General features: G+C 33.9%; 1 protein-coding gene across 1 annotated transcript in view; it reads right to left on the bottom strand.

Moving 5' to 3' along the window:
- MAST4 (microtubule associated serine/threonine kinase family member 4) overlaps positions 1-21,006 on the bottom strand; it is an 85,570-nt gene that overhangs the window by 7,730 nt on the left and 56,834 nt on the right. The window contains exons 10-23 of the mRNA XM_015812202.1: positions 20,353-20,414; positions 19,094-19,179; positions 16,505-16,713; positions 15,780-15,918; positions 14,988-15,120; positions 14,197-14,362; positions 12,000-12,101; positions 8,397-8,519; positions 8,117-8,229; positions 6,940-7,064; positions 6,607-6,845; positions 5,160-5,360; positions 4,002-4,231; positions 1,584-1,706 (exon numbers count right to left, since the gene is read on the bottom strand). Of these exons, the coding sequence (XP_015667688.1) occupies positions 1,584-1,706; positions 4,002-4,231; positions 5,160-5,360; positions 6,607-6,845; positions 6,940-7,064; positions 8,117-8,229; positions 8,397-8,519; positions 12,000-12,101; positions 14,197-14,362; positions 14,988-15,120; positions 15,780-15,918; positions 16,505-16,713; positions 19,094-19,179; positions 20,353-20,414 (2,051 nt within the window). The remainder of the gene's footprint in view (positions 1-1,583; positions 1,707-4,001; positions 4,232-5,159; positions 5,361-6,606; positions 6,846-6,939; positions 7,065-8,116; positions 8,230-8,396; positions 8,520-11,999; positions 12,102-14,196; positions 14,363-14,987; positions 15,121-15,779; positions 15,919-16,504; positions 16,714-19,093; positions 19,180-20,352; positions 20,415-21,006) is intronic.

Here is a 21,006-nt window from a genome sequence, read left to right on the forward strand (position 1 = left end):
TTTTTTTTTTGCTATTTTGCTTTATAATTTTAGTCTCTCTAAGAGCAACATTATGCCTAGTGTATGCTTGACAGTGATATGAAAGAGATCTGAGTTCACTTGAAAAGACCAGCTGCTGGAGGCTTCCTTTAGTATGGTAGACCATCACTATTTATCAGGCGTTAGCAGAAAAAATGGGAAGAGGATGAAATATAATTACACAGTTCAGAGGACAGCTAATTGCAAGGAGTGTTTTATTTTATATCATTATATTTCTGCCATTTTTCTCTTCATTAACTTGGGAATGCATCTCCACCCATCCTGTCAGGTTGCCTCCCAGGATGCCTCCTCTAGCTCAGAGAGGAACATTCAATGCCTCTGTTTTTATGACATGTGATTTTTTAAACTATTTTCCACTTGATTAACCAAATGCATATGGTTCAGAATCACTACCAGGTGCTCTGGACAAAAAGAGGAAGGCTTTTAATTATTCATAGACCTCTTTAAAAAGAGATAAATATAAACGAATATATCCAATTTAAACAAAAACCAAACTAAAAGGAATTGAAATAGGTGAAGGGGCCAATTAAGTCTAAATCAAAGCAGGACTTTTCTGAAGCAAACTGTAGTCCCTAACCCCTATGGAACTTCCAAAGCTTACTGAATCAAAATTGGGGGGCAGGGGGAGAGCAGGGCACAGAAACAAAATAATCATGTTCAGATGATCTGCTTAACTAACTGGATCATGGAGTATAGCATATCATATGAACAGGAACATTGGGTCATATGAAATCTAATCTTATTTGAGACATGTCCCAAGTCAGAATGTCATTTAAATCAGAGATCCCCAACCTATGGGCTGCAGCCTTTTGGCCACCAGGCCACATGAGTGGCTGGCCAGTGCGCACACGCGCATATGTGTGTGCTCACCCCCTGCCCTTAGCTGAGCTGCGAGTCTTGCACCGGTGCTAGATGAGGCACGAGCCGTGATCCTTTTGCTGGTGCTAGCTGAGCTGCACTAGCCAAGCCATGAGCCTCTCAACGGCGTTAGGCGAGAGGCGAGCTGCGCGCCGACACTAGCAGCCCCATGGTTACAGCCCCTCACAGCTCACACATGGAAAGTGGGTGTGCAGAGTTATTATTCCAAAAGGAAGTGTTGAGACAAAGAATGCAGACCACTTGGTTCTTATCAAATGACTCTTCTTTAAAGTAGGATCTAAAACTTGTCTACTTTGTCAGGACTTACTGGACAGGCAGATTTTGAGCAAAACACTAAAAAAAGAAACACCTGTAATTTATATGTACTGTTATATTCCAAGCCCCTTTATAACTTGATGAAGTTTTGTAAATTCATAGTCAATGTTAATTAATTAATACTCCAACTTAATAAATTATTTGCAATAAAAATATAAGAATATGTTAACACAGACTAATTAATAATTGTCTTCAACATATTAATTGCCAGCTCTAAAGTCCTACTTCACAGTTAGAAATGTGTAAATATCCTAGTGGAAACAAGTTGTCCACTGAGTTTGTGGAGCAATATATATTATTGCTGTAAAATTAGTGCGTGTTGAATTATATATATATATATATTACTGTACCTTTAATAACAGTTCTATGACTTCAGTGTGAACAAGGCCATGCACTGGCTCTCCATTAATATGGGTAATGAGATCACCAGCCTTCAATCCAGCATGATAAGCTGGACTTCCCTCTTCAATGTTCTAGAAAGTAAAAGAAAATGCATAAGCTCAAATATATTTGTCTTTACTTTGTTGAAGAAGTATAATACAGTAGCTTCTGGAGTTATCAAGAAAAAAATGGATTACTTTGTTATTCTTTCACATGCCAATGGCACAGAATCAATCACAAAAACTTATCCCATCACCTTCATAATGTAAGCAATTCTGCTCTTTAATATCACTGAACTTTAAAGATTGTTATTGTTAAATTTTCTGATTGTTACGTGCCATGGTTTTCATTTTTAAATTTCTACATTCCAAATCATCACATTCTGATCTATCATGAGAGAAAATTTGGGGAAACCAAGGGTAGTTCTAAACAGTTTGAGTTGGTGACAGCACAACTCAATGCTGTAAAGCAGACAAAGTCATTTTACAAGTATATACAAATCCAAGATTTCCTATTGGTGTTGGGGAATTGTTTTTCATTTAAAATTACTGTTGCATTTTTCAAGACAAGGATATCTCATTACATGGTTGTTTCATATATTTACAGATAAAGGAATGTTTGTGCAGAAATTAGAGAAATGTTGGTTGGAGAGATATGCATGAGTACCTTTTGATGGAGATGGTGCCATGATGTTGGCTGAGAACCTGAAAGATTTGCAGCAAATGTTAGATATACTGCATGATGCAAGAATATGCATCTAAAAATTAATGTATCAAAGACCCAGGAAGTTATGTTTGGTAGGGAAAATGGAGTGAACTGCAAATTATGTATAAATGATGAAAACCTGTAGCAAATAGATGAATTTGTGTTCTTTTTCCATAAAGATGGAAAAATGGATGAAGAAATTTTATGACACACAAATTCTGATATAGCAGTGGGTGGTCTGTTATGAGGAGTGTTTGCAAAAGGAAAGAACAATGGCTATGCATAACTGGATGCTTCTTCCCGCTTTGTTATATACAAGTGAAATTTGGAGATACTGGAAGAAACATGAAATACGAATACACAGGGAATGGGTTTAAAAAGAAATGTGTGGGATAAAACAAGAAAAGATCTGGTTAAGAACAGATAGGTGAGGAATTAATGTGAATTGAATACAGAAATGAGTGGCCATTACAGATAATCTTCATTTAGTGATCACAACTGAGACTGGCAATTTTGTCATTAAGTGAAGTGGTTGCTAAGTGAAACTGCAGTTGTCCTTATGGTCTTACTTCCTTTGCTTTACAAATCTATGAAGGCTATAAATGCAAGGATCACTCAAAAATGACTTTTTCATCACTTTTATAACAGTTGCTAAATGGGACAATCGCTAAATGAGGATTAGCTGTATTAAGGAAGAATGTTGAGGTAGTTTGCTCATACAGAAAATATGAATGAAAACTGGATTCAGTTGAACCAATATGTGAAGAAAAAGTGGATAGTGAGAGGAAGAGGGAAAGAAACTCATAGCTGAATTGATCAGAAAAGATGGACTCAGGCAGCAGCACAAGGCCCTGGACTTCAGATCCCCTCTTCCCATTAGTATTGGATTCCTATAAGGGGAATGATTCAACTTCTTTTGTTAATTAAATACTGCCATAGCAAGAAATTACAAGACAGAACAAATATTAATTTTAATGCCATTTACATTTTTGGCTGAATTGGTAAGTCAAGTTACTAAAAAACTAAACTTTGTTCCTGAAGATTTTTCTTTTGAATTTCATCTTGATGCAGACAAAATGGAAAGGGGACATTGATTGAAAGATCAGAGAACCCAAACTTGAAACTGGCCCACAGAAATTATGGTACCGTAATAACAAATATGATCAGCCTGAAGATTAGTAAAGAATAAACACTTGCCAGGGTCTATACATTAAGATTGTTATTCTGAAACTATTTTTCATTTTAATAAGCCTAAAGAAGTTAAGAATCTCCATACATTTTCCTCCTTTAAGGTCAAATATTCTATTTTAAATGGTTAGGGCTACTTTGTCCTACAGGCACATTAGCTATATTTCCAATTCAGACTAAATCAGAGACTCTCAAAGTGTGGTCTGGAGAATTCTGGAGTTTCCCAAAATCCTTCCAGGGGATCTACGAATATTTTAAATATTTTAAAGTTTCTCAGTTTTAATTTTTAATATACTAAATACTGATAGATATTTGGGGCCCTCAATAATTTTCAAGAATGTAAAGAGGATCTGAAACCAAAATGACTGAACATAGCTGGATTACATATTATACTAAGTAATACTTTTCCATTATTAAATTACACTAAATTTTGTGTCTCATTTAAGTATAACCTACAAATAAATTAATCAGGTTTAAGAGATTGTAAATTTTACCCAGATAATGTGATGAACTGTGTAGATGTCGCTATCACCCACATATACTCTGATTGCTCGGATAGTGAATCCATACTTTTTGCCTGAAGTATGAATTATGACAGGCTGGTGGGGACTTGCAGGAGCAGTTGATGAGTCACGGCTTGGAGAAGAATCTCTGGAAGATGAAGGATCTGAAGATATGGAATGGGGGGACATTGGACTTCCCAAAGGAGACACCCCAAATATATCTGAAAAGAAATGGTCTCTATTTAGGAGTATATTCAGTTTCATATATATGTTAATACATTATGTTATCATACTCACAGCTTTGTTTTTTAAGAAGTATCTGCCACTGTTCAAAACATTCCAAAATATTTCTCTTTTATCTGGTGGGAAAAATTACCAACCTACAGGTTTATGTATTTTATATGATGTTTATGGTTAAGATCTTTTTGGTTAAGATCTCAAGATAGAATATGTTCCTACTCTTACTATAATATATAGTATACCCATGTTTTGCAGAATATTATTTTATGTTTAAGACAAAGTAGGGAAAACATGGAATAGACAGTTTCATTCTAACTCCTCATCGCCAAGTCTTATAGGACTAGTGCAATCCATAGAAATACAGTTCTGTATTTCTTTCTGTGTAACAATGTAATGTGATGAATGTGTTTTCTTTTTTTGTTTTCCTTTCTTGTTGCATGTGTTCACTAGATAGCCTTCAGAATTTATCTGCGCTATCCATACTTTCATTTCATCCATTTATCTGATCCAAGCGTGTATCTGCACTGGGAAAGGCAGCAGTTTCGCTGATCTGGATAACACGCCTAGAAGATAAAAGGCAAGGTGGCTTTGAATGGATCAGTCCTTAGCATTCCAACTCACTGTCTACCTGCTTTGTACTTCTGGATCAGATCCAGCCCATTGTTTAAATCAAAATTCCTTTTGCTGATAGCAAATATTCACCAGATAATGCAGCTTCTTTTAGAAGAAGATAACAATAAGTTGCATAGGGAGTATTAATTATTACTAAAGATTCAGTGTACACACCATGCAAAACCTTTAAAAAATGTGACTCATTTTAACACAAGAAAGGTTTAGTTGAAGATGCATTGCTTAAAGAGAAAAAGAATCACATAAGCATCAGTTTCATCATTATAAAACAGTATCTACCTCCTGGAATCATAAGGGACAGAGCACTGGCCGAGAGAGACTTTGTAACCTTTCCAGATATTTTCTTTTTTTCTGTAGTTTCTAATCGCTGACGAGCCATATGAGATGCTTGTTCACTAGATGTTTTTGAGAAATTATCTGTGCTATCCATACTTTCATTTCTTCCATTTATCTGATCCAAGTGCTCTGAAAAACTACCAGCTGCACAAAATAAAAGAATGAACACATTGAATCAAGATTTGGGAGGAAGTCAAACTAAGATGAGGATTTATTTTTCTGGTACAACCGCATGCAATAAAACTTTAGAACAAGCACCTGCACAGTTATTAATCATCATTTTAGGATGAGGACCAAGCATTAATATTAGTTTCTTTGTCCTTCCTTGCACTAAATTTCCCATTTTCCCTTATTTTAACAATACGTTTAATTTTCACAACCTTGCTTAAAGTTGTTGGATTAGCTTGCTTTCAGCTACAATATTTAAAATACAACACAAAACATATCCAAAGTGCTTTTTCTAAAAGATAACTGGACTTTTTTGTTTTTGTTTTCTTTGAAAATATTTCTCTTCTTATCAAGAAGTTTTTTGGATAAGAAGAGAAATATTTTCAGAGAAAAAAACAAGAAAATCCAGTTGCCTTTTGGAAAAAGCACTTTGGGACATCTATGACCAAATGATTGAGAATCTCCATAAACATTTACAGCATAAAACCAAAAGAGAAAAAGTTAGAGCTCATATAAAAGAGGGAAGATTATTAGACCAAATCTGATTATTTCTGCATGCTCATAAAATACCATTTTAGGCAAAGAGTATCACTTGTTATTAAACAATATAGAAAACTTAGTTGAGAAAGCAGCAACAGTAGAAACATTGGAGAAAAGTGATCACTTAAATGCTGGAGCTTCTGACTTTAAATTAATCTAAGCTGAGTCAAACATGTGCCTTGGGCTTTAAAGAGGTTAATATGAATTTCTCAAGAATAGGTCTTACCAGATTACTCATATACAATTTTTATTAAATAACTTTATTAACAGATTATAGGAATGGTACTGCATAGATATATCTTGATTTCAGCAAAGCATTTATGCTAGTAGCCTCCATGATATTTTAATCAATAAGCTAGACAAATAAGGACTAGGTAATGTAACAAGTAGATATATAGCTGGCCTGAATATTGTACTTATTAAATTATATGTACATATCTAATCAAAAGTTTATGGAGTCCTTCGTGCTCTTATAACTAAACCAAGGGAGTGGTTTGCAACAAAAGGGGCAAGAGATAAAAGAAAGTTGTGTCCATTCCCCATATGTTGTGATATAAAGAAAATGATCCGATGTGCTAATCTGAGTGATCATTTCACGCCAGTTGAAAAAATCAAGATAAATTGTTATTATAGTCCGCTCAATAAGTAGATCTAAGAAAAGCCATTTTTATATGGATCATACCTGAGAGTGTGGAATTACTAATTGTGCTTGCTGGAGTTGTTACCTCCACCTCCACTTCATCTTGAACAGTTTCTTCATTTACAAACACAGTTTTTTCTTGAACTTTATGAGATCCAACAGAACACAGTAATTCTTCTGAATCTCCTTCAGCTGATATAGCTAATTTTGGAAGTAACCCTGAACTGTGGTGTTGCTTAACACTTTCAGTATCGGAAGAAACTGATGTAGATATCTGCTGCCTATATTTAAAATGATAATACATGTCAACACACACTAAATATACATACATTCACAAATGTTGCATAGTAATCAAATACTATTAATATTACTTACATATCAGAATATTCTGAGCTCCAGCATGAAGATTCTGAAGATGTTAGTGTCACATTTGTTGTTCCTTCTATTGTATTCTCCTTTTCTTCAGTTTGGATGGTGACTCGATCTATATTACTAAAAACCTGTGTGCAAGGGTTGGGGATGAGGACAAAATAATGAAAAGTTAACAATTATTGTATCAAACAGAACTTCAGAAAAGAATGTAATATGATTCAAATACTTCAGATGAAGATGTGTACGAACTATTGATTACTTTCATACAAGGAATAAATATATCATGGGGTTTGTCTGGATCATTCTAAGTAGCTCACATTATAGTCGAGGTGAAATCCAGATTATTTTGGTTGTTTCTGGTTTTGGCAAATAAAAAAGCCCAAACAGGTGAGTAGTGCAAAGGTCCTGCTCTTTCATCCATCCTCTCCTTCTTGCATGCCTGTGTACCAACTTGCCTGATGATTTTCCCCTGGCTTTCCTTTCCCTTTCCTCCCCTAACTGCAACCACCTTGAATACAAGAAGAGCATACAATGGATATAAAAAGTCTACATACCCTTATTAAAATACCAGATTTTTGAGGTGTAAAAAAATCAGATCAAGATAAATCACTTTAGAATTTTTCCCACCTTTAATATAACATATAAGCTGACAATCCAATTGAAAAATAAATGGAAATCTTTTAGAGGAAAAATTTTAAAAGCATACAATAATGTTTGGATTAGAGAAACACACATTCATAACCCTAATAATTTAATCTTGTTGGCAAAAAGAATTTGGAAACAGGGAAGTCCCTCTGAATGAATTTATTCGCAATAATCCAAGAAGGTACTATAGTAGAATATCAAGTTTATTGCAATTGTATATCAATTGCAAACTCACTGTAAACTTTACTTTAAACCCCCCCCCCTCAACAGCTTCATTCAGTATGAAAAAAATGCACTTCATGGTAATTATTTTGGCATCCTACTGATTCCTTGAGCTGTTGGGAACAGAATTTTATTGTCCTGTGAGTATATGCACAGGTGGCTACTGAGGATGACAAATGGCTTTTGAGCCATGAGTTGCTCACCCATATTAACATACTGAAACCTTAAATTTATATGCAAAATTATTTTGCAATAATTCATGATTACATTTTTGTATTAGGTATGTTTGCATGCAAAATATTTAAATACTAACTTTTGAAAATCGATGTGAACATGAAGAAAACTGTCTTATCTCCAAATTAAAATCTTCATCATTTGTATCTTCTTCTTCTTCTGTCTCCATATGATGATACTTCTCAGAACGAGCTATAAAACAACATGGGTATGTATGTATATTACCATGACTCAAATTAATTGAATAAGTTTTGCTCAAAAATCTTTAGATGTCAACAAAAATGCATTTCAAAATCAACTATTACAACCATAACATTTAATATATGGATATTTGTATATCTCTATCGAAGTAGGCATACTGTCAAAGTAGCTTGTGTCATCTTCAGATTCCAGCTGAGGAATGAATTCTGCTTTCTGTCTCAGCAAACTATTCCAATCTAAGTTTTGAAAGAACTGATGTTGTTTCACTTCGTAAGTACCACCTGGGGGAGCAAGAGAAAACTATTGCAGATTATATATACAAATAAATTGTTCATACTTTTGAAAAGTGAATTACCTTCCAGATTTACATATAATGATTAGAAGGGCTGCAGGTTTTTCATGCCACCAATTTTTGTAACTATTGAGAAATATTTACCTTTGGAAAAAGGACATCAAAGAAAGTACAATATGTCCATTAACCACTAGTGTGTTTTTAAGTTATTAAGCAGTATACAATAATTTTATATTAGACCCAAAACTCAAACATAATATCAATGGAAGAAAGCTTATTTATAAATCAGCAGAAAGCAAATACTTATTAAAACACTGGATTCCTTGTAGGTTTTTTAAAAATATTTTTCAGGATTCTACTTGCATTTTTTGCCTAAATTTTGTTTTCCCACAATACTCAAATTTGATACATAAACAATCTTTGTCAGCATGTAAAAGCATTTGGAAATGTACTGTTGGATTGTAAATAATATTCATTTTATTCGAGATTTTCAGGGATACAGTAATTACTCAGAGTAGTCTAAATATTTATAGAAACTAAATATTTTTTCCATCGACATATTTGCAATCAATTCTACAATCATGGCTAATGAAGCAGAACTTTGAAGCATAAGAAATTCCATCTTCCACTGAAAAGAAATGACACCTCCCTCCTCTTCTATTACTTCCAGCTGCAGCAAACTACAATTCCCAGAATTCCAAAGCAGCATTGTCAATAATGAATGATGGTTGCTACTGTAGCTTAGGCAGAAACAAAATTATAGATTTTCAATCCCTCATATATAAGAAATCCTCCCTACTGAAAAAGAATGAAAATGTTTTTGTCCTTGAAAATCACCTGTAGTTTGATCACTAATTAAATTTACTGCAGTATATTTACTCATTATGGATTATACACTGTAGAAATTTTCAGCCAATTTTCTTATAGCAGCAGTATAACTTGGTTTGGGAAGTATGAATGTTAGACTGAACTGACGTTACCAATTATAAAAGAAAAAAGAAAAAGAAAAATCTGCAAACTTGATTGCTCCTATAAATACCAAAATTGCTCAAGCTATTCTTAAGATTTAGACATCAAAGTATGAAATTTTATATGACAATAAATTTATTTTAGTCATACATGACTATGATGTGTATATGTGTCTAATATACAAAATATTGTTACACGTTTCAATAATTTTGAAAATTATCTAAAGAGGTCATGATTGTGACACTGTTGAAAAACAGTTCTTGCATATTAATTAAAATGCTGAATGGAAATAGAAATAAGGCTTTTTATTCTGCATGGAATAGTAGTAGATTTTAAAAAGTACAGAAAAATATGAAAAAGGTTAAATGCAAATTTATTCTCAGTTATTAATATTTCAACATACAACATAAATACTTTTTTATATTTGAAAAATCTGGAATAATCCTCCTTAGTTAGAGCAGAACCTATTATAAGAGATTAGTGCATAAAGGATTGAACTAAAATATATTTTAGTGTCATGCTTTCCACTGATTGCCTATGAGAAAGTTCTTTAAGTTTCTGGGTTCATTCCAATCAAACCAAGTTACATTTTTCTTCCAGTAGGAATAATATTTGCTTAAAAATTCCAACTCTGTCTTTAGGCTCTTTTTACTCAAAATTATCCAACTTTTACTCTAAGAACAAGTTAATTTGTGACTCTGTAACTTTTCAAAATTAATACCTATTAATGTACACTGGCATCTTACTTTGCCTATGCTTTCTTTTTTGTTGCCTTGATATAAAATTAATAAAATACAATGCAATGCAATACAGACCATGTTAAAGAAGTATAAAAGACAGATCTGCTTCTTTATCTTCTTTTTATTGGAAGGAGGGGGAATTGCAGAAAATCTTTAAATTTGGTACACTTACTAAATATAGACTAGGTTTTATATCTTTATCAGAAATCCCTATGGCAAGCTGGGTCATCCTTTGAGAAAAAGATAGCATGGTCTGAGATGACCAAAATAAACATTTAATTATAGGCTGACCATATTTTTATTTTTTTAGTCCAATGTTGAATGGTTCTGTAATCATCTAAGAAGAGTATATATATCATAAATAGAAACATAATTGCAAATGAACTTCAAAAATAAGTCAATATGTACTTACTTAAACAGATAAACAGAATTACCACAAGTGGGGAAAAAGCAGTGAGGGTTAAAATGACTTCTGACTTCTGTCATGATTTTGCTTGTGGGAAGTGGCAGAGAGTATTGGGAAATCACATGATTGTGGGGATGCTGCAACTGCCACAACCTTTTGCAAATAAAACTGGTCTGAATGTAGTAGAAATTTCAATTCTACAGGAATAATGGGTTCCAGGGGTTTTATGTATTTTTAAAGTTAGTGGATTTTAGGTACTTTGATTCAAAATTGCTGCAGTATACTGTTTGGACTAATTTGAAGGTACAAATAGACAAACAGATAAACATAATGAGACTTTTATTAGTCTACAACTTGAGTCCCCAACTGTAGTGAGGCTTTAAGTATTAGGAGGGGGAGGGAGAAAGAATTGGTGTACTGCTCCAAAACATGTATGACTAATGTTATGATTGCAGGGTTCAGCATTTGACCCTGCGTTCCAAAATTCACTGCTGATTAACAATTTTTGTATTTCAGCAAATCATATATTTCTCAATTCCAGGAGCACAACTTCTAATTAAATCCCTATGGGGTGGTTATTTATCCATTACAACACCATAGCACTGCTCCAGGACATTTACTAAGAGCTAATGTTGATATTCTCTCTCTATCTCTCTTTCTTGCACACACACACAAATACATACACATCTGTGCAAATGCAAGAGCATGGAGATCCCATCAAAATTTTGGGGTTCTAACTGTCATGACAAACATAATAGTTTTTTAACAGTGTAGTTGTAAAATACTATTATCTAGATCAGGAGTGTCAAACCTGCCACCTCACGTGACGTGTCGTGACTATCGCAACCTTTTTCCCCTTGCCGGAGCTGGGGTGGGCGTGCGGGCCCGCAGTTCGACACCCCTGATCTAGATAAACCATTCCAGGTTCTCTGCAAGTCTCTCAGGCATTAATAAATTCTGAATCCTCTACAATCTTTACCATGATAGCAAATTGTTTAGATAGTGAGGACCAGCATTTATTGACCAATTGTGGGGAAAATAGGAGGAAGAAGGAATATTAGATATGTTTGTGGCCTTCAGCTATTTGTAAAAATAATAAAGGCAAGATACAAATAAATAAACAAACAAATAGGAAGAATAGATTAGAAAATGAGAAAAATTTATAAGATGTGGTTTGATTTAATGCCAGCTTAGTTATTATTTAAGTTAGCAAAACAAAGAGAACAAGGAAATATGTTTTTAAAATACAACCAGACACAGGTATTTATTAAGTAGAAACAAAAAGATCAAACACTCCACAGCCAAAGAGATAATGCTTCCAGCATGTAGTAAAATAAAAGCAAAGTTTTCTAACCTGTTCCTAATCTCTCCAAGGGGTTTTGTCTCAGAAGCAAAGCAATCAAATCCTGGGCATCTGGAGGTGGTGCTTCATCCTTTTCAGGCCAGTTGATCTCATCTAGGAGAAAGAAATACCACTTCTAAATCTGTTGTTCTTTTTAATGTTGTAGCATTCTATATGGACAAATCCAGTCATCTTAATTTTCAGTTTATGGTTGTTAATCCTGTACAGACTTTGAGCCCCAAAAATGTTTGAAACACTTTTGTATTGTCTAATATTATTATTTATTATACTTCTATTGTACTATATAATATACTAAGCATACACCCAAGAGTTCAAGCACACAAATAAATAAAAGCTTATTTTGAAGTTTGCCAGTTTTCAGTTCTTAAAATGCCATTTAAATTTGATTTGAAAAATATAAATATATGTTGATACCCTAAGGGATCAAAGCTAAAACATTTGTTATATATACTAATTAAACATTTCATATAGCTTTGCACCATACCAGAAACAATATTTATTACTTGTATTATGAACAACTACCATATTGTATAAAAAGCTCATTAACAGTAGGCATACCATGTATTTCCTTCACTTTTATTAAAAATATGCCAGATTGTTGTTGTTTTTTTAAAGCCTTTTTAAAAACACAATTGCATTTTTCCCTTTACCATTACCACCTCCCTTTATTAGTAGACCTTATCAGGATACTTTGTAAAATATATTGGGAAATGAGTAAATATAGATTGTTTAACATAAACAACAGGTATCTATTTCTCCGCATCTGGAAAACATGAAAGAACACCAACTAGATTAGTGATAGATGTTGTTCAATTAGTATTTAGTTTTGCCACAAGCTGCATAACAATACTTTGGTTCAGCCTGCAGGTTACAATCTAAAAGGTTATGGAATTGTAAATGAAAGAAGAACAGCTGCTACAGAAATAACATTATACTGTAACAGCCACCAGTGAAATCATTAACAATCTGTGAACTGCATTTGAATTCTTCCTTTCCCAATATTTATTATTTGGGAAACTATTGTTTCAGGCTTTTATTACACCTCTTCTAATTTATTGCATTATGCTATTAGGCATTTTCCATTTTATGCAAATGAAATAAATGTGAACTTTTTAAAATATAGATTAGACAAGACTATGCTAGTTTGAAGCATTAATCTAAGTAGTTTCTTTCTGTTTAAAGCACCTGTCATTTATTTTATTGCTTTCTCCGCTCCTTTCAAAATATATATAGTCACTCATTTCTATAATGTAATTGCTCTATATATGATTAACGATATCTTAACTTTTAATTTCTTTATGATCTTATTCTTCTCTGGCACTCTGTAGCAAATTATTTTTCCTTTTCCATTCCTTTCCCAGGTTCTTTAATCGCAATTGCTCTATACTGAGAACATGCAAACAGAAATTGTTCTAAATGTATATTTTAATACATAGTCACAACTTTACTAGTATTTGCTAATGTAATTGGGATTGCTGTTATTGTAATTACTGAAAAGCAAACACATTTACTTAGATGACTTTAGAGCTGGGATGTGTATCAAGAAAAAAGGTCCTTCTAGCAGTGAAAACTATAACACTTTACAGAATGGGAAAGCATGGAAGTGATTCAAATTATAAAAACAAATTAAGCACTCTACAAAGAATATATAATATTTCTTAATGAATTTATTCTATTTTTCTGAAGTTTAAATTTTCAGACTTATCATTCTTGCCTGATGGGTAAGATGGACAATTACCTTTTTTTCTTTTGTAAACTATAACTAATATAATATTATAGCCTTTCATAAGTAATAAAACCCTGACTAAGGAATTAAGACTGGTCAAGTAGTGTCACACCCAAACCCAAAGACATCATGTTGAAATCTAATCAAGTTCTTTATTTGCCTATGCCTAGTAGAATCTTGCCAGATTAAAGCCATAACCTTCTAACTTAATAGATTTACTTTGGGAGATTTTAGGGTGTGGCTACTCTGAACTTCTTCCTACTTCCCCATCCAGTTCAAGGCTGAGCAGTCTTCTATTTTGGGCCCCTATCAGGAATGTGCTGTGTCTCTCTGGGAAACCAAAATCACAGTGCCAAGATTCCCCCCCCCCCGTTCCAGCTGCACTTTCCATCACAGGTAGCCATCCCCAAAGGAAAGTGTGTAATGATATAAGGAAAATCAGTTCTGTCTTGTGATAATTACCACTGATAACTTGTCCAAATAGCTCCTCTGGTGTATCTCCAAAGAATGGCACACACCCAACAAGAAACTCATAAAGGATAATTCCCATGGACCACCAGTCCACTGGTTTGCCATAACCTTGCCTTAGAATCACTTCTGGAGCGATATATTCTGGTGTACCACAAACCTAAATAAGGAAACAGTAAAAAAGAAAACTGTAAACTTTAATAATGTCTTATCATATTAAATAATTTCAAATTTTCTTTTCCTTTTTTAATTTTAAGAAAACATGTTAATTTTTCACATTCTCTAATAAAAGTTTCCAACTTAACTTTTGCAAGTGAATATTTCACAGACACTGTCTGCCAACTTGAAATCAAAATATATTATACATATATTTATTCTGATTCATGTTTGGATTATTCTTATTTTAAATTGAAAACTTGAACAATTTTACCTTAAGTAAGTCTTAGACTGAACAGATTGTGGGTAAATGGTAATGAGGCATGCTTAAGGGGAAATGGGCCATAGCTAGGATTTTTAGCATCCTTGATTGTACAATGCATCATGAGTTCCACAAGTACTCTGCTGAGACTCTGAATTCTTTATAAAAACAACGTTCAATTTGTCTCTTTCACAACCTCACTTGCTTTCAATTAGACCATTCATCTTACTAATAGACCATAATGGTGAAAAGCCAAACAATCTGCAGTGCAAAAATAAAGATCATTCTTATATAGAAATTTGCAATAGTATTATAGAAATTAAAAATAATTTGCTAAACTTTTGGAAAGAAAACAAACATTGCTTACCTGTTTATCCAGAAATTCTCTAGCATCCTTCTCAATATGACCCTCATAAAGATTGGTGGTCATACTCATGAGACCAACTTTAGACAGCCCAAAATCTGTTAACTTTATATGTCCCATGGATGTTACTAGTAAACTGGAAAAAAAAATAACAATAAGTAACTATTAGCAACTTTGTTACTGTTACTGTTGTAACAGAACAGTCTTTTTAGTTCACCATTTAATATTAAGTCGTTATTATAATAACTTCCTATCTGCAAACATGTTGGAATGACTATGACACTTGAAAGCTGGTTTTTCATAGAGTATATTTAATTTTGAAAACAAAGTGCTACTAGCTTAGTGAAGTCCATTAAATCGCAAGATAGATAGTCTTTATTCATTAAGGGATAATGGGAGGAGACTTGACACCTTAAAAAAACTAAAGTTATAAATCTGTAAACTGTGTATGCAGTCATATTTTTTTAAGAAAGTTCATTTAAATTATTCACAATTAAATATTAAACATAACACCAAATTTACACTCAAAACAAATTTTAAAAATGGAAGTTATGAAATATTAATCAATGAATACATTATGAGCATAAATATCTTGAATATCTATACCAATATTCATCATAATTATGGATTTATTTCATAAATCATCCTTTATAGAATTAAAAAATAATACAATCAGATTCTGAATTCTGAATTTATATAACAAGAATAAAATAAACATTTCTGCTTCTTGCTTCATATTATACATTCTTAGTTTTTCTGTAAATATTTTCTGTTAATTACATGCTACATACATACTTATCAGGTTTCAAATCTCTGTGTACTATTCCATAGTTGTGGAGATATTCCAGTGCTAAAACAGTCTCAGCAAAATACATCCTGGCCATATCTACAGGCAAAGGGCCCATATTTTTCATCAAAGTAGCACAGTCTCCACCTAAAACATAATGCATATTGCTATATTTTATGCCACACAGAGAAATCAACCACAACATTCAGACTAGCAAACAGATGGCAGTATTAAAAACAAAACTTCCTTGTTAGCAAACAAAAAACAGAATAAACTTCAGTGTGGGCATATAGAAATTCTTTTTTAGAGTTCAGATTAAAAACTGAATGGGATAAATAGAAAATATTGTAAACTAATTTGCTGATTATACTATAGGGGATAAAGCATTTTGCTCTACGAACATGCATCATGACTTGGGGATAATTTTGTACCAATCAGGATTAGTTTGGTTGCAGTCTTGCCTTCCTACTCTCATTTATCTTGTCAATAACTCATGAGGTAAATTAAATAGGGATTATGACCAGACAAGATAACATTAGATAATCTCATGATCATACAGAGACTTGATGTCTCCCTTTTCGAGCCCTGTTATTGCTATATGACATATGGAGGAGACTCAGCCTTTAAGTAAAGAGATAAAACATTTGACATTTCTAATTTTCAATATTCATTTATGGTTTCTCAATATTACAATACATTGCACTTGACACATAATATAAAACATAGACTGTACCTTCCACATATTCCATGACCATGCATAAATGGCGTTTAGTTTCAAAGGAACAATACATGCTGACTACAAATGGATTTTCTGCAAATGTCAGGATATCACGCTCAACAAATGCCTGCTGAATCTGGTTTCGAAGAATGAGATTCTGTTTGTTAATCTTTTTCATTGCAAATCTCTGTCTTGTTTCTTTATGACGCACCAGGTAAACAGCACTTGGAAAGAAAAGGAATGGGGAATTATTAAATCAATTAAATCAAACACTGTATATATATATCTCTTCACCATCTTGGCAGCCTACCTCTGAACCATTTTAGTTTTTCAATGTCCTCTTTAAATGGTGGTGCCCAAAACTGGGCACAGTATTCTAAATAGTCCTGACTAAAGCAGAGTGGGGTGACATCGTTCAAGATTTCTCTTCCAAGGAATAAGAGGATGGATGACACCACCACCCAGGTCCCCAGGGTTTTGTGCTTCCTTCATAAATATTCAGTCCTTTGCAGTATTCCGTCCCCATGTGGATTAGAAGGGATGACTTATTATTACCTATTTAATATGACTCAAAGTTTATTCAGTCACTAATCCTTGCTTTGAGCAGGCAGCACACTTTATAAGCAAGCTGACAAGCATTTAATTTCATTCCTTGTAGTGTTATTTACCACCATGACTGTTTCAGCTTCTGTCAGGATACAGCTGCATCTCCTCTGCCCTTCTGGGATCCAACATCCTTTCTTCTGTTCTTGCTCTCTTCATTCTTTTCTCTGAAAATGCCCAGCTTGATTCTTCTGTGGAGTCCTGAAAACTGTTTCTGAGTTCCAGCAGTGCAAAATAGTTTCTATGTAACTTGTTTCTAATTTCAACTCTCTGACTGCTTTTCCCTTTTATTCCCTTCCTTACAAAGAGTTGCTTGCTGTGTCAGTTCTTAAAGTCTCTTTTATTTGGTCTGATAAACCCCCATTTTTTTTGTCATAGGAGGGACAATGACCATTACTTATTTCCACCAGTTAACTTTTTCATCAATGGTGCTAAAAACAGTTCATTTGCAGTAAAAGTAATGCCAAGTTGTTTTCATGCAAGTAATATAACATGACAAAACCACTGCAAGTCACACCCGCAGAATCCGTACATTTTCACACTTTTTGCTTGCTGGTCCTTGGAACACGGAGCTCTGTAGCAGGAGCAGAAGTAGCAATAAACTGCTTATAAGCCAATGTTAATCAAATCTTGTTAAAGCAAAAACAAATCAAAGCTGGGGGGGGGGGAGATCAGTTTGTCAAGCTGAAAGAACAGAAAGTGCCAAACTAATGTTACAGGGGAAGGATATAATCACCAGGGGAGTATCAGACTGTTTCTAGGTGACTGAGCAAAGCATTGCAGTTGCTGGCAACATTGAAAGCTATAAAAGTAGAAATTTAAATGTCATAATAGAAGTGTTTCTTAGGGGCCACAATTTTGACATCCGCTGGAAGTTATAGAAGAGTGTCATTCTGCAAATCTGTAGTAAAGGGTGGTTTGGATTCCCAGGAGGAAGCGGCAAAGAGGCAGCGAAGCATGGAAGGAGAGAGTTAAGAAGACTCCTCTCTAGCAATTTCCAGAGTATATCTATAGTGATGCAAACTGTTGTTTTAGTTTGGCAAAATTTCTGTCTATAGGTGAACAACAATAAAGAATTACTCAGAAATACGTTCTTGGTGCCTGAGAAATTTTGTAGCCTAGGCGCTAACGTCAGTTGTTGTTGTTTCTGTAAAAAAAGCAGGGCTTTTTTTCCTCATAGAACGCCCAGAACGGAGTTCCGGCACCTTTTTTGGATGGAACCTTGTAGGGTAGGCAAGGTGGGTTGTATGACATGTGTGAGTTCCGGCACCTTTTTTTTTTTTTTTTTAGAAAAAAAGCACTGCATCCCAGGGCCTGATGGAAAAGCATGGGAAGAATCTCGCTTAATCAGAAGCTCTCAGGATGTACTTATTTTTACTTATTGACACATAAAACATATTTCTTTGCCACCACAATCAATTTTTGTTGTCGGTTCCTATTCCACAAATGTTTTCATTCTCAACCAATCCCTTAAAACAATGTCTCTCCTCATTTCTCTTAGTTCCTACTCTCCAACTTCTGAGCTCTACCAGCAAATTCCTCTCTTTCCCATTCTCTATTCCACCGAGCTTCTTTCTCATTTCTCCTCTACCTCCATGACAGATGAAGTATGAAGTAGGGTCTCCCCTTCAGATTTATGACTATGTCAGCCACGCACTATTTGTGCTTCACACAGCCACTAGCTCACCTCTCAATTACTTCATTCTGTCAACTTGGGATTTTCTCTTCAGGATCACTGAAGAATGCTATAAAGCCACCGTGGCCATCTATTCCCTCTTTCCCTCTCCCTGGAATCATCCATTTTCATGAGAAAGAAATGACAAACGCATTTCATTTTAAACTTCATATAGGTTTCAGTACATTTCTTCTGACATTTTCCCACAGCAATATTTTTAGCATTCCTCCAAAAGAAATACAATTTTTGTGCACATTAAGAAAAATATACCAAGTTATAGAAAATTGTGAAACAAAACTCAGAGAATTTTGTTTATTTTTACTCACCCATATGCTCCATTGCTAATCAATTTAATTGTTTCAAAATCATTTTCACGAGGCTTCCTCTTAAGTTTAAGTGATGCATTAGAATTCTTCAAAATAAATAGAGGAAAATTATTACACAAGACACTAGCAATGGGGTTGTACAGAGTTTCAGATAAACTTCAATAGATGGCATGAACACTTGTTGGCAACTCCTTAAGTCAAATGGTGCCTTTTCTTGAAATCAGAAGCATGATCTTGGGATTAAAAAAAAAAATAACCCTTAGCTTCTCTAAATATTGGCAGGTCTACATGAAAATCCCATAGATTCTGAAGCATCTTTTCCATTCTGATCAAAAGCACCACCACAGGTCATCTGTACTTTTAACCAATCCATTATATTTAGCAGATCTTCAGATATAGTGCCATTCATCAAATAAACATTGTCTTTTCTGTAACACCCAGTAATATATTAGAAGCCATTATTTTATCAATTATGGCTTTTATCAATTATGGCTTTTCCAGCAAGCGGGCCTGACCTAGGGAGGATTTTATTTAGGGATGATTTTAAGAATAATTTTAATAGGAATAACAGCTTCTAATATTTGGCTTTTAATTTGGTTTTATAGGGGTCTATATTTTTTGTATTGTATTTGTACTTGTTTTAATATGCTGTGCACCGCCCTGAGTCCTGCGGGAGAAGGGCGGTATATAAATTAAATTAATAATAATAATAATAATATATTTCCACTATGTTTTAATTATTTGCATACTATGTTTTAGATATTACTTACAAAACATTTGACACCCTCAAGATTAACCATAATAAAACAATTATAATCAGTGTTAGATGAGAAATATAGTATCAGCATTAAGAAGTAATACTTAATGTTTACTCTAAACTTATTTTTTGTCTTACAGCATTAGAGTTTTTATGTCTGTGTTTATACTATGCAGTATGTGACAGTATGGATAGGACGACAATAATTTCTCAGTTATTTAAAGAACACACAGACCCAGATTCAGATCAATATTCTTGTCTGATTTATTTTGTATGACAGCTGAATATAAAAAAATCAGCTATTTCCCAAATAACATTAAACTAAAATATAGCTTGTTTTTCACTTAGCAATGACATATGTTGCTTATCATTAAGGATGAGCTAGTTCGTTATGATTGTTCCCATAACTTAAAAAATAATTTGCATTATAAGTGAAGTCAGCCAAGGAAGAAACTATTTATTTAATAGTAAGAGTACAAGAGATCAAAAGATTTACACTGACCGGTTCATCCGTTTCTGGAGTTGCTGCTGCTCCACTGTCATAGTTAGTTAGCTGTGCTATTTCTATCAGAAAAAAGAATACAATTTTTAGAATACAGTTTATATAAGTTTTATTAGTTTTGTTTTATGTTTAGTTGTTTTATGTTACATTTTATGTTATGTAACACACTATATCCTGGTCTGTAAGATGGAAAGAATTTTTTTAACTGAGTTACAAAGAAATATAAACACTCAGGAACTTCTTAAATGGTATCAACTTTTCACATCAAGATCTACTAAATTAAGATCAATGTTAGGTTAGGTTCTATAATGTTCAAATGCACCAATATAAAACACAAATTAGGCTTTGAATGAACTGTTGTGTCACTAAGAATCAAAAATCACTATCATTTATAGGCCTCTGCTGGCAAAACAGAGGCCAGGGACAATGCATGCATGTAAAGCCGCTGGGGGAGATCATTCATGGCTTTGGGGTGGATTTCCATCAGTACGCTGATGATACTCAGTTGTACATCTCCACCCCAGGCCACCCCAACGATGCCCTTGACGTGATGGCCCGTTGCCTGGAGGCCGTACGGGTCTGGATGGGGAGGAACAGACTCAGGCTCAACCCTTCCAAGACCGAGTGGCTGTGGTTGCCGGCGCCTCGGCATAG

This window comes from Protobothrops mucrosquamatus, unplaced genomic scaffold (genome assembly GCF_001527695.2).
Source record: "Protobothrops mucrosquamatus isolate PMUCROS unplaced genomic scaffold, P.Mucros_1.0 scaffold75, whole genome shotgun sequence".
NCBI lineage: Eukaryota > Metazoa > Chordata > Lepidosauria > Squamata > Viperidae > Protobothrops > Protobothrops mucrosquamatus.